Source organism: Rhipicephalus sanguineus, chromosome 3 (assembly GCF_013339695.2).
Source record: "Rhipicephalus sanguineus isolate Rsan-2018 chromosome 3, BIME_Rsan_1.4, whole genome shotgun sequence".
In the NCBI taxonomy this organism is placed as follows: domain Eukaryota; kingdom Metazoa; phylum Arthropoda; class Arachnida; order Ixodida; family Ixodidae; genus Rhipicephalus; species Rhipicephalus sanguineus.
The window spans coordinates 14,802,249-14,817,013 of record NC_051178.1 but is presented as its reverse complement, the minus strand read 5'-3'; the positions used below and the strand labels follow the sequence as shown (position 1 = coordinate 14,817,013).

The 14,765-nt window shown below is 45.4% G+C and overlaps 1 protein-coding gene across 1 annotated transcript in view; it reads left to right on the top strand.

Moving 5' to 3' along the window:
- The window catches only part of LOC119386459 (chitinase-like protein 4), a 553,828-nt gene that overhangs the window by 397,580 nt on the left and 141,483 nt on the right, over positions 1-14,765 (top strand). Inside the window, exon 7 of the mRNA XM_037653744.2 lies at positions 7,189-7,321. Within this exon, the coding sequence (XP_037509672.2) occupies positions 7,189-7,321 (133 nt within the window). The remainder of the gene's footprint in view (positions 1-7,188; positions 7,322-14,765) is intronic.

Below are 14,765 nucleotides of genomic sequence, written 5' to 3'. Positions count from 1 at the left end.
TCATATCGTGGTTTTGGGACGTAAAACCCCGATTACTATTATTATCACTTTCCTTCTGCGTCAATGTCTACGTTCGCGGTTACTGCGGTGACTGAGACTCAATTATTACCTGTGGCACATACCCGCATAACAGGGGCGTAGCCAAAATATTCTTCGGGGGGGGGGGGGGTTCAACCATACTTTTTGTATGTTCGTGCGTGCGTTTGTATGTGTGCGTGTATATATACGCAAGCAAAACTGAAAAACTTCGGGGGGGTTTGAAGCCCCCCAACCTCCCCTTGGCTACGCCGCTGCCGCATAACATGAACACTGGTAGGCCGGTATGTGCCACACGTGACTGTGGGAAAGGGTTTCATGACGTACACTCATCCTATGCCATCATACACTCATCCATACACTCATCCTATGCCGTGCACATTTTCGTATCTTACAACCTATGGAGACGACCGGGAGAGCGGCCAGACGTAGCCGGCTAGATAGATAGAAAGAAACGCCCAGCGTGCCTGAGGTTCGCTAAGAAATGCTTCGCATTTAAAAATCACAGCATATCCACGAAGTGAATGATGATGAAGGAGCTTGCTCCAGAGGTTAAATCCGGTGAACCCTGCATCCTCTACATCTGCTCCATCACCATCATGTGAAGAAGTGACACGAGAGTTGTTGTGGTGTGATTGTATATACACATTATATACGCAATGTTTATAATTCACATATCGATGCACTATACACACAAATTGATATATTGCTGCAGTGTATACATTTTGTTCAAGAGCCTATTTACAGATCACATAAGCTCGGGGGAACGTTTTCCTTTTAGCGTAATGGCTTTGTATAATGATGGGGCAGCAGCTAGCACTACTTGTTTAGCTTTGAAGTGGTAGTATAGTTTTATTGCATCTTGCCCATACCACTCTAATAGACAGGTGTACAAAGAAACATCGCTTAAGATACTGCGGTATGTTGTATCACTGCTCTTTAAGGCGCGTTTACACTAGAGCGACATGACACCGAGGCAGACGTAGGCGGTCGGCTGAGGAGTCGCCCGCCGACGATGTCGCCGGACCGTCTGGTCACACTAGGCCAATGACGACGCCGACGCCTCCAAAGAGAGCATGTCGTAGCAGTAGTGTAACGTGATGGCAGACCAAAAACACTAGCAAAATGCATCGGCAGACCTGTCGTCGGCAGGTCATCGGGAGATCCGTGGCCGAGCGAAAATTTGCCGTGTCGTTGCTTCGAGCGTCAAAGGAGGCCCCGCGTTTGAATGGGCATTTTGCGCACCCCACAGATGTGTTTGCTTGGCTTTGTCTGTCCGTACCCCCGTCCCCCGACGCCGAAAGGGGTGGCGGGGGCTGCGCCGCTATCACGAGAGGGACAATGGGACAGGAGGGAGAAAAGAAGAAAAACGTGGTTTTCCACTTGACAGTGAGCCATGAAAGATGGATCGTCGCCAGAAGAAGAAACGAAGCTCATTTCACTGACCGAATGACACAGTTCAGTTTCTATTTACAAGAAATAATTGACTTGTATGGCTTCCTGGAACATTTTGTTTGCGAGTGACTGCATTTACATCGCAATATAACTCATCTCTCAGATATCTTATCAATTCTGGAGGATCTCAACATTAAGGCGTTATGTCGTACCTACAATTATTGTTAAACACTCTTTGTTAAGCTTTGTTAAGCTTTGAGGTGGTAGTGCAGCTTTATTGCAGCTTGAACATACCACTTATACAAAGGTTTACTAAGAAACCTTCGCTTAACATGGTCCCCTGAATGTTCCCTGTGTGGCGAACCTCACGCCACCCTTTCCCATATTCTTTTCGGCTGCCCTGCTGATCCTCCCCCGCGGAGACAGCCTGCCATCTCCAGCTGGGATGACTGAGAGGTCCTGCTCTCGTCTGGGGACCCAGCGTTGCAACTTGCTGCGGTGACTCGGGCTGCCAATGTCATCGCAGTGAGAGGCATGACCGTGTAGACGTGGCGTATGACCACGCAGTGGTCCAGGGACCCGGGGGATCCAAACACCCTTGCTAATAAAGTTTTTAGGGGCGAAGCTCCTTATAGCGTCACGTGGTCGGTCGTCGCTCCATCCGTATCACGTCTCCCGTATCATACAATAGATGGCGCTGTCCCATAGAGATGCATGCAAACTGCAGTTGGGTGACGATAACTAGATGGCGCTGTCCCATAGAGATGTGTGCAATATGGCGGTTCGGTGAATGCACGCTAGATGGCGTTTTTAGATGTGAAGCATCTGCATTAGAACGCGTAGTTATAAAGCGAGATTCAGTAACGAAGAAGAACAATGTAAATGTACATGCTGCGGGGGAACTAACAAACGATGGAACATGTACTGAGTGAATGTGGCGATATTCACCCAGGTATACGTGTGGGCACGAGTCTACACGAAGCCTTGGGTTTTAGGGACAACAATGGAAAGCTGAACACGTCCGCGATAGAAATAAGTAAGATACGGTTAGAATATTGGTGGCAGAAAAGTAGAGATAAAGAACAAAAATAAGTAATGGGGGAGAAATAAGGTCATGCTGCCTTTAAGAGGCAGAGAGATGAACCGTGAATTTATATTTTTTTGGTATAATAACATAATTTAATCAATGTAGATAAGGTATTAGGCCAACATTAAACAAGGAAGCTTTTTTTTCTTTTTTTTTTCTTCGAGGCTGGTGGCAGACATGTCACCGCCCCGTTTTAAAGGGGACGCTCATAGCATCCATCCATCCATCCATATAAAAACATCCGAAAGATAACAGCCGATTCGTTTAAAAAGGTCGCCCAGGAGATTCGCCCGGTGCGTAAAAGTACACAGAGGAGTGCAACCAACGAAGATGTAGTACTAGAGAACTTCAATTGGAAGAAGGCCGAAGGAAAAAAATCCTAAGCACACTACTCCGGGCTTAGATGGGGTTCCCGTCAGCCTCATTAACGAACTCGGACATAACACTAAAGAAACACTCCTGAAAGCCGTAGAAAAGTGCTTACTGGAGAGGGAAATACCAGACAGTTGGCGAAAAAGTAGAATTAACTTAATCTATAAAGGCAGGGGAGAAAAGGATAACATTCGCTCGTATAGACCGCTAACCATTACATCGGTGCTATACAGGTTGGCGATGCAGGCAGTAAAATTAAAAATAGAAGCGTGGGTATAAAAAATGATATTTTGGGAGAACTTCAGAATGGATTTCGAATCGACAGGCGGTTAGACGATAATCTGTTTGTTCTTACCCAGTGTATAGAAATATCGAAAATAGAAAACAGGCCCTTATACGTAGCTTATCTAGATATTACCGGGGCGTATGACAACGTTAATCAGGAAATTTTGTGGGATATATTGAAAGAAGTGGGCATAGGTGACGACTGTATACAGCTTTTGAGGGAAATATACCGAGAAAATACAGTTTCTATAGAATGGGAAGGAATAAGTAGCAAGGACAGCGTTGAAATTAGCAAGGGGCTGAGACAGGGATGTCCTTTGTCCCCGCTGTTATTCATGTTGTACATAGTGAGGATGGAAAAAGCGCTAGAAAGTAGCAACATTGGATTTAATTTGTCACAGAAACAGGTCGGCACGATGGTTGAGCAGAAGCTTCCAGGTCAATTTTGTGCTGATGATATTGTCTTATTTGCGGACAGTCAAGATGGTATACAACGACTGGCAGATATATGCGGAAGGGAATGTGAGGCTCTAGGACTCGGATTTAGTGCAACAAAATGTGGATTGATGGTATTCAATGATCACGAAGACCATGCGGTCTTTATACAGGGCCAAAAAATACCGAGGGTAAGCGAGTACAAGTACCTCGGAGTATGGGTAAATGAGGGGGATAGATATATGGAGGTACAAGAGAAAGCATCGGTAGCAAAGGGAAATAGGAATGCTGCAATTATGAAGCACAGAGCTTTATGGGGATACAATAGGTATGACGTGCTTCGAGGGCTGTGGAAGGGTGTGATGGTGAACTCAGTGGTGTGTATGAAGTCAGAGGTACAATCACGAATGGATGTAAATCAAAGGACGGTGGGCCGCCTCGCGTTGGGCGCTTACGGGAAAACGACAAATGAGGCTGTAAAGGGTGATATGGGATGGACAGGCTTTGAAGTGAGGGAAGCTCAGAGCAAAATGAGATTCGAAGAGAGGCTGAGGAAAATGAAGAAGAGTAGATGGGCAGAGAAGGTTTTCAGATATTTGTATAGAAAAAGCGTTGACACGCAGTGGAGAAAAAGAACTAGGAGGCTCACCAGTAAATATACGGCTAGCAGTGCGGGCGATATGGCAACAAGGAGCATTAAGCGGAAGGTCAGAGAGGCGGAGAGGACTTATTGGATGGCAGCGATGGAAAAGAAGCCGGCTCTGAGTAACTACCGAAAAGGAAAAAACGAAATAAGGAGGGAAAGGTTTTATGATAATTCAAGGGGAAGCGCTTTACTGTTTGAAGCAAGGTCGGGCTGCCTTAGAACGCGTAGTTATAAAGCGATATTCAGTAACGAAGAAGAACAATGTACATGCTGCGGGGGAACTAAGGAAACGATGGAACATGTACTGATTGAATGTGGCGATATTCACCCAGGTATACGTGTGAGCACGAGTCTACATGAAGCCTTGGGTTTTAGGGACAACAAAGGAAAGCCGAACACGTCCGCGATAGAAATAAGTAAGAGACGGTTAGAGTATTGGTGGCAGAAATGTAGAGGTAAAGAACAAAAATAAATAATGGGGAAAAATAAGGTCATTCTGCCTTCAGAGGCAGAGAGATGGACCGTGAATTTATATTTTTTTTGGTATAATAACATAACTTAATCAATATAGATAAGGCATTAGTTCAACATGAAACAAGGAAGTTTCTTTTTCTTTTTTTTTTCTTCGAGCCTGGTGGCAGACATGTCACCGCCCCGTTTTAAAGGGGACGCTCATAGCATCCATCCATCCATCCATCTTATAGCGGAGTTCAATCCGGTGGTGGTGTGCGGCGTGACCACTCTACTGCTCTCCCCTTTCCCTCTCTCCCCTCCCGTTCTCCACTTCCCCTCTCCCCTCCCCTCTCTACTCCCCCTCTAAGACGCGGGCTATACATGCCAAAACGCTGCTTCGCATCGCCTGATGGTCCCCTGTAGCGGGAGGTGGTGTGATTTTTCTCTCTGTCTGTCTGTCCGATATGTTGTATCACTGCTCTTTGTTAAACACTATTTGTTAAGCTGAGGTGGTAGCATGGCGACCACCTTATATAGCCACAACCTATCACGTGACAGTGGTGTGACTGTGGTAACGCGCACGCCTTTTGTTGGGCTTACTGCTGCATACGTCTTCTTTAGTGCAAGTTGTGTGGCCCCGTCACGGTGGTCTAGTGGTTACGGCGCTCGACTGCTGGCCTCAAGGTCGCGGGATCGAATACCGGCCGCGGCGTCTGCATTTTCGATGGAGGCGGAAATGCTTGAGGTCCGTGTAAATAGATGAAGTGCACTTAAAGAACCCCAGGTGGTCGAAATTTCCGGAGCCCTCCACTACGGCACCCAGCATAATCATATCGTGGTTTTGGGACGTTAGACCCCAGATAGTACTAGTGCAAGTTGTGTGTAGGAGGATCTACCGAATTTCTGTGGCAAATACGCGTTTATGATGATGATAGTTTTCGGACAGGCCGCACAGATTTTTGTGGCACGTATTCGTTTGTTGGGCTAACTGTTGCCTTCATTTTTAGTGGACCAGTGTTGAGTAGTGGGATTCACCCATTGTCTATGGCGCACACCCTTTTATGACGCCCACCAATAGTTGCAAGTTTGCGCAGGTGTCGTCGTATTTGTCTTTGGTGCTCTGTTTTTTGCACAATCCTTCCTTTCTGAAAAAAATAAGAGCTAGATATGAAGTGATAAGATTGTTTTAGCGCCTCCTTTTCTGTTCGAGTACCGCGCGTTTTTTAAATTTAACTTTCAGTTTATAGACCGCGCCTCTGTCGTGTACTTTCTTCTGTCTGTTGTCTTGGTTGCGCAGGCCGTCATGATCATATTCCAACATGCCCAATTTGCTTCATTGCTATCAGGATCTTCTTAAGACGAAAGCCTCAGATGCCTCATCCAACGTGAAATTTGACCGTCTGCGTCGACGGCGAGTGATGCAAAAAACATCATTACGTGAGGGCGTCGCCATATGAAATGACGATGACGTCACGGATCGCCACAATTTGTGACGTCAATATGATGTCACATGATGAAGTCATCACACGGTATCGTAGCTTGGTTAAAGGCGGTACGATCACGGAGGCAATGCAAAAGCAGGTGAGGTGCTTCCGATATTGAAGGCAGTCCAAAACCACGCCAGGTGCAGAAATCTTTCGAAGGGTGGCGGGGCAGGATCAATACACCGACGGAGAAGAAAAAGATTGCTTGCGCCCTCGAGTCATCTTAAGTGAATGCATAAGGGACCCTGTGAGTTTTTGCACTTAGGCCGTATACGTTTCATTCTGACGACAGCGATACCACATCGGGTTTCAGCTATCCCGATCAAAGGTTGAACGGAAGTGCAACATTATTAGAGCATATTGCTAGGCTTGAGTCAGAGATGAAGGTTTGGCCATCTTGTGTGGAGCCTAACTTACTACCCTGGCTGCAATTACTGCCCTGGCTGATTTTGTTAAACCTGTCCAAACTAAGAATTTCTTGCAATTAAGTTTGCAATAGTGGCTTCAATCCACCCAAGCGCCGCCGTGCTTTGTCTCTCCGTTTCCTCGAGGGCACGTGATGCCTGCTCTGACAAAGTCTACCGCACTCATTATTAAGCATCAAACGTAGTAGTTGACTTTGTCAGTTCGACTTTCGAGACATCCAGATTCGAACGTTCAATCGTTGATCGTTGATCACTTTATAGTACACTTTTAGGTGGCTTGAAAGCAATGAAACGATGACATAATTTCAGCGTAAGGTGGAGGATGGATGTTCTAAAATGTTATTAAATTAGGGAATGTCGCTAGACACGACCTGTAGAACCATTGGTTCCAGTGACGTTCCCTGTCAGAGGCTACTTTATTACTCCAAAGCCATGTTAATACCAACCGAAATTTTACTGGGCCAATGAGCACTCAACGCCGCTTTGCTTTTTGTTTGAGGTTGCCTAATATTTTCGCAATACGTCTGAACTTGTAGAACACCACCTCATACAGTAACCTTATGCAAACAGGTACCTGGACTTCATCAACCTGATGGCGCATGACCTGGACTTTTCCCGACCTTGGCGGCAAAGCACCAGCCATCACAGCCCGTTATTTCCGAAACTGCTCAACAAGCATGACGAACGAACAGCACACAGTTGTGTAAGTTCACGGTGGACGTTTTCTATTTTACTACTATACGCTGTACGCGAAATGGTCAAGTGGCATATCGTGAAAATAGTTTTTAAATTTCATCAGGGCCGAAAAGAACTACGTAAGAATATCTCCTGTGCTGTAATGAGCAAATATTACAGTTTGCTTATGAGGCACGCCATAATGGAGGGATCCGGATATTCCGACCGTATTGGAGTTCCCTTAAGGGTCTGTCCGGTGATATTGTAAACATTATGACGTTATATTGCGCCTACATTCCAGGCGGCAACCTAGGGTTGTCTGAAGATAACGACAGTAGGCAGGTAGCCGTGATACTAAACGCTTTATTGTGCGAGCGGTGGCTTGCGAAGGGAAAAAACACGTGAGGTGACGTCACGATACAAAGATTGCAGGGTAACAACATCAGGCTGCAACAATCCTCCATCCATAAGGCGAATAACGGTCCACTAGTTTCTTGTTCCGGTGAGACCTTCGTAATTGTGGAACTAGGTAATGTTCAACAAGAAGGGTTTGTGGCAGCGCTGATTCTTACGTAGGCACGGACGCTGTTCCCTGTAGCGACGCCGTTTCTTTTTTCGGAGAGGGCTTCGTCTCTTCGGCCGGGCTCTGGCGCAGACGAACTTGATCCAAGTGCCGCTGAAGCTCACCTGTAGCCGTCTGGATGGTGACCATGCGAAAGCCCGTGGTTGTTTTTACAATTCCTCGAAGCCACCGTTCTCCTTCGGACGAGCGTGTCTGCGCTTTCCTCCTGCGTGCAAAGAGGAAAATACATGGGAAGGCCGGTGTCAAGGCGCGATCTGAATCGGTAACCCAAGAGCCGCTGTGACGGGGACTTTCCGTCTTCCTGAGGAGTTCTTCGATACTTAAAAAAACATGGCTGATCTCTCCGTCATAGGAATTGGTGTAACACGGAAGTGAAACGTGTCTTGACAGAAGTAGTGCTTATTGTGTAGTGATAACTCAAAGCTTGCACAATGTCTAATGGTGTTTGGCAGCTATAACAGCGTTTGACGTGGATGCACCCACGTTGACGCCTAGCAGCTCATCTTCATCGCGAGGACTAAGGCCCATGATCATGATCTAACCGTTGTAGTAGCTGAAGCTCTTAACATACGCCTGGATACAGCGTATCGTGAATGCCGCGCAAGATGACAACAGCAAGCACATAATAAACACTTGTACTCGATATTGCCACGTGCGTGCTATGAGAAAGACAAAGACGACAGCGCAAAGGCTCATACGCGTTATACCGGAGCCAGAAAGAAGAAAGAAGAACTCGCTGGCGCGCGGTATTAAAAAGACCGACCTGCTGTTCTTCTCTCGATCTTGGCGTTACGACCTCTCTCTTGACGTCGCGACAATATGCACTTCTTCAAAGCTTCGTCAATTCATGAGAGAAACGGCACGGTGTGCGCTCCCAGTAATAGGGTAACCTGCGCCTGTGCTCATACATAAACTACCACGCTGCGCTTGAGCAACACGGGAGGCAGAGGTTCACAGCTTGAGCCGCGAACGCGCGCAGGCGTTCCACTTCCCGCTGGCCTCGGTCTCGCTCCACCAAGGCACGACATTCGCGCGTCTACATCGTCGCCGTTCTACGGCGCTTACTGCAGCAGTTTTATTAGTCGGTGCTATCGCACTCGAAGCAGTCGGAGGCGTAGAAACACCATTGGTGCATGTGGATGCTGCACGATTCCAACAACGAGCCATCACACGCGAACACGAAGCGAAAGGCAAAGAATGTTGACTGGTTGGAGCGAAAAATTACACACCCGGACGAAGGAAAGAAGCACGAAGACACTGCAGTTTTTCGCTGCAACCACTCAACATGCAAGATCACCAACTAGCCCAGTTGCAAAGCAAACAACGTAACTGCGGAGAACTTTTTCGCCTACTTGGTATTGCTTACTGTATGACATCTTGCCGCTAGTGAAAACAGCATACACACAAAAGACACGAAAACAACGACATGGGCGGCCCATGCCGCCCATGTCGTTTTCGTGTCTTGCTTATGTGCGTTGTTTTCAATAGCGGCAAAATGTCATAATGTAACTGCATCTAGGGTTACTCCTCAATGGTATTGCAGCCAGTGTTGCTAGCTGGTATCGAGACGCTTTAACCGGCAGGTTTCCTGCCGGTGCGCCATCTGGGAAGCCATGCTTTACCTGCGTCGTCGCCGAATGGCTCCCTATCGGCGCTAGTTAGTGTCATTTGAGCACCGTGCGAAACAGCATGTCTGAGAAAAAATTCGGCAGATCCCACGTACCGTGGGAATCGACGTTATGTTAAGCATGCGCAGGAAGGTGACTGCGTCGGAATTTTTCACATTGAGCGAGACGTTACGGAATGACGCTAAAGAAATGTGCAAATGCTATACGCACACACATATTTTGAAGAGTCGCACATGTGCTATATAACTAGTTGTTTACAGTTGCTGAGCGATACCAACAGCAACATAGGTGTTACCAACACTAGGCGCAGTTAGCTGATATGTAGTGCTTATGTTCTTCAATACTGGAAAGCGCGAATTCGAATAGGACATAAAAGGAAAACAGATGGACAGGACAGACGCTACCCGCAACTAAGCTTTCAATAGATATATACACAGTTTCCCTAGATATATACACAGCCGAGTGGCACGCGCAGCTGCACTGCACGTACCTTACAGTTACAGTTGCAGTTGTTATGACGTGCTTCTCCGTTACGACGGAGAACGCAAGCACGTTTCACGAACCCGTGTGCATTTGTGGAAAGGGCTCTTGGCGGTTCTTGAATGAGGTTATCATAACCTTGATCTGTAGCACCAGCATGTGGACAGGACTTGTTATCGGACCCGTTTGTGATCACTGCTACGAACGGTCTAAGTGTAATGAAGTGCGAGGTATAGTAGAGCTCGTGGAAACCGCAGATGGCTTTTACGAAGAAATGATTTATGATGCCCCCTGTCCTCGACGTGGCACAGTGATCTTGTGATACCCCGTCCACATCCAAGCCGTCTTTCATGCCGTCTAAGAACCAGGCGTTGTTGGGTTTTGATAAATCAATGCTGAAGTCACCTCTAATCATGAGGGACATGGTCCCCTCGCCAGAGTTATTTATTTTATTGCGATAGCAATTGCATGGACAGTCTCGGCTGATTTTTGCCGTCGCCGTCATGCACCGTATACGTATATGTTTCCTCTGTCTCTCTCTTTATATATATATATATATATATATATATATATATATATATATATATATATATATATATATATAAAAGCCACAAAGAAAAATAATTCAGAAAAGCTTTCCGACGCGCGGAATCGAACGGGCGACCTCTCGCTTTGCAGCGCGCGGCGTTTGACAATTAGGCCACCAACAGTACCGTCTTTCAAACTGCTAACGGCGAGCTATTTATATACACCATTTACTTCAGCATGCTTTCTTAGTCACCACATAGATGGCGCGAAGTGCGCGCGTGACGCGCTTTAAAGATCGTCGTCCCGCTCCTGCGAACGCCGTTGCTCTTCGCCCTACAGAGCGTTGTCGCCTTCGTGCGCTTATCTCGATGAAAGAAGGTGGTGGCCGGGGGGTGGAGCGGGGGTTGTATGTCTTGTGCTTTCCCCGCGATGTCCGCGCTAAATTCACAGAGCGTACGAAGGTCACTTCGCTCGCTGCAGCGGCTGCGTTTGCGAAAGGAGCGCGCTGTTCAAACAGAATCTGCTTCCTGCAACAACTTATTTACTTTACATGCAAGTGGACTGTACATGTTAATATTATATGTTACTTTACATGCGTATTCTACGTATATACCTCATATATTTCCAAGCAGAAGTTACAACTGTGACAGCTAGTTCGCGCTCCTCCTGCGTGTACCTGTTCGTTCGTTCCGTGCGTCCTGCTTTATGTTTGAGCAGTCGCTTCAAGGGTGGAGCTGTGACGCATGATAGTTCGTGCTCGTCCTGTGGCGTTCTTTTCTTGCGTCCTTTGGGCTCGAGCGACTCGCTGGAAATTTCGAGCTGCTTTCCGTTCCTCGCGTTACATTCCAATTTATTGCTATCGCATTCATTGCTTCGGCGTTGAGGTGAAACTGTGACTTCCTTTTACTTCAGACATACTGCCAATCCCAGCGGGGATTTTTGCAGAAAGGCCATAGATACAGTAAAGATATTCAAAAGAGTACTTTTAAGAAGTCATAATATGGTTGATTACAAAGAAGTTGCATGAGAACAAACATATATTTCAAGTTAACAAATGCAAAGATACAGGAGCTACAAGGAACGCGTCATAGACAAAAAGAATGGCAAAAAGAAAGAAAGATATATGTAGTGTATAGGTAGAATACGCATGTAAAGTAACATATGATATTTTACATGTATGGTCAACTTACATGTAAAGTAAATAAGTTGTTACAGGAAGCAGAATTAGCAACACACAGAGCAAAACGTTGTGAATTATTACTGTACAAACAGTTCATGTCTGGCGTGTGTTTAGGTGGTCCTAAAGGAGTAACAGAAAGGTGTTTTCAGTGGTACAAGCAGTTATATATGAGGACAGACTATTCCATACCCTAATAGCATGCGGAAAAAAGGAACATTTGAAGCAGTCAGTTATAAAACGGTATTCCTGAAGGAGTTGGGGGTGCTCATGACCTGAGGGCCTAGCTTCTGGGTGAGATATGTATTTAGCGTCGTCAATACGAAGCTTAGTGTGATAAGGTTGAAAGAACATTTTCTGTCGAGCGAGTTCGGCACGGTTACGGAGGGTTGCTATTCCAGCTTCTTGCAATAATTTTGAGGGGAGTGAGATGTGCGGTATTTATAAAAATAAACCGGACTGCCTTTCTCTGCACGTTTTCTAGTTTATTTATTGAGGTATTTGCAGACGGAAACCAGACGACGTTAGCGTACTCAAGTACTGGTCTGATAAATGTGTTAGAGGCCAGTAGCTTCGTTAGATGCGGTGCCGAGTGTAGACGCCTTTTCAGGAAAAATGGTCTTTTTAAAGCTGATGACGGCACAAGATCTACGCGTGCCTCCCATCGCATGTCATCTGATATGATTAGACCAAGATACTTCTGTTACTTAACTGGGGTTAGTTGGGTGCCTCCGATAGTTTAGGAAAAGTCGGATGTAGTGTTTTTTCTCGTCATTCTAAGTAAGCCTGATTTGCCTATATTTAATGTCATCTGCCACTCCATACACCACTAATATGGCGCTTTTAGATTGTTTTCGAGGCTAAGGTGGTCGTTAGGGCAATTTCTTTATACACAATGCAATCATCGGCAAAAAGCCTTATGTTAGTCTTGACAGATGCAGGTAGATCATTTATAAAAATGAGGAATAAAATTGGAGCCAACACACTGCCCTGAGGCACGCCTGATGTAACTTCGGTTATTTCAGATGTTTGGCAATTAATTTCAACAAATTGTGTTCGATTCGATACATTAGCACTGATCCAGTCACTAATTGGACGTTTACCTAATACTGCTTCAATTTTTATGCCTAGCTTTTTATGTGACACCCGATCAAATGCTTTGGAAAAGTCAAGTAGTATAAGTTATATCTGTTTTTGATTGTCAATAGCTAGGGGTATTTCATGTACTAATTCGGTAAGTTGAGTTACTGTAGACAGACCTTTGCGGAAACCGTGCTGGAATGCTAATGGAATCTGTGTTTCTTTGACATATGTAGTAATGTGTTCTAGGATGATGTGCTCAAGTAACTTGGATATTGTGCTGGTTAGAGAAATAAGGCGAAAATTGGAAGCGTCGGTTTTGTTACCTCCTTTGAGAAATGGTACGACCTTAGCCATTTTCCATTCGCTTGGGAGAGAACATGTTGTTGATGATTTGTCAAATATCAGGAATAAATACTTTGGCTTCCATTCGCATATCGCCTTAAAAATTCATTAGGGATATTAACAGGTCCAGCTTTTTTTTTTACAGTCTAAGTTCAACAACAAATTAAGGATTCCTGGCTCACTTAACGAGATGGCTTCTATTCTATTTGAATTGTGTATGTGGATATGGCTTGGGATTCTGTCGTCATTGGTGGAGATTGATTTAAAGTAGTTATTCATCAGGTTCGCTCTTTCTTTACTTTCTTCTTGAGACATAGGATCATCAGTTTGGCTTTAAGGGCTAAGATAATTCCAAAATTTTTGCGGTGAATTTTTTAGCGTATTGGAGAGATCGAATGATTTCACAGCCTGTATTTGTGATTTCATGGGAGTGATCGCTGATGTGAGGGATAGGCGATTTTTATAGTTGGGTCTCTTTTTAAACAATTTTCTGAGTCGTTCAACTTTACGTTTGGTGTGAATAATTTCACGGCTTATCCATGGGTTGTGCCTTTTTGTTCGTTTAATTTTACTAGAGATGTGATTGCCGGTACAAAAGAATATCATGTTTTTAAATCTCTCCCATAGCAAGTCAATGTCAAAGCCAGGTTGATTGGCAAGCTTTTCAAAAGAAAAATATTCACAGGAAAGATGAGCAAGCACCCTAGAGTCGTCGGCATTCTTAAAATAAGATAAGTTACAGGCAATTATGCTTGCTCAAAGAAATAAAACACTGAATGTGTGTGTTTGTATGTGCGTTTATATCCAGTTTACAGTCCATTTATTTGTGCGCATTAATGCTGCGCTGACAGAAGCAATTACACAAGTAAAACGCAAATTATACAATAAAACACAACTGCCACTAGTTGTGCTCCATCGAAATGGGGCCGCAGCGGCCCCATTTCGATGGAGGTGAAATGACAGAGGCCCGCGTACTTAGATTTAGGTGTACGTTAAAGAACAACAGATGGTCAAAATTTCGGGAGCCTTCCACTATATGCGGTGCCTCTCATAATCATATCGGGTTCTTGGGACGTAAATCCTCACAAATAATTATTATTAGGAAAAAAGTAGGATCCGATCTGCAGACAAACACGCATAATGTATTCCATGATACATTTGAAATCACAAAAATAGCGAAAGCAAAAATCAAAGGCAGATACAGGACCAACCAAGTGCAGTAAAGGCTGTTTGCGAAGAAAAATGCAGGATTCATGCACACGTGAACCAAAGCATTTTAAGCATGTAGCTGATATCAGTGTGTCCATTCATTACGGAAGGTTAACACCGGCAGAAGTTATCCTTGCATGTGCATTCGAAATACCGGCCGGAAACTTACGCTACAAGTGCATAATGTGTTCTTGGGATGCCACTTGTCACGTTTGATTTTTACTGTCCAAAGAAACCTCGTAACTTCTAAAACGATACAGCTCCCAATGTTTCTGGAATGATTGGTGCACTGCAGCACGCAACACCCGGCCATGGAGACGGTAGCGAGCGCATAAAACTGGAGGGAAACGAGCACCGACCTAAAAACAGCACGCGCGCCACGCACAAGTGACCGGGCGGAGGATTCAAAATGGCGGCCACGCTGCCGCCAAGGCCGAGGAGG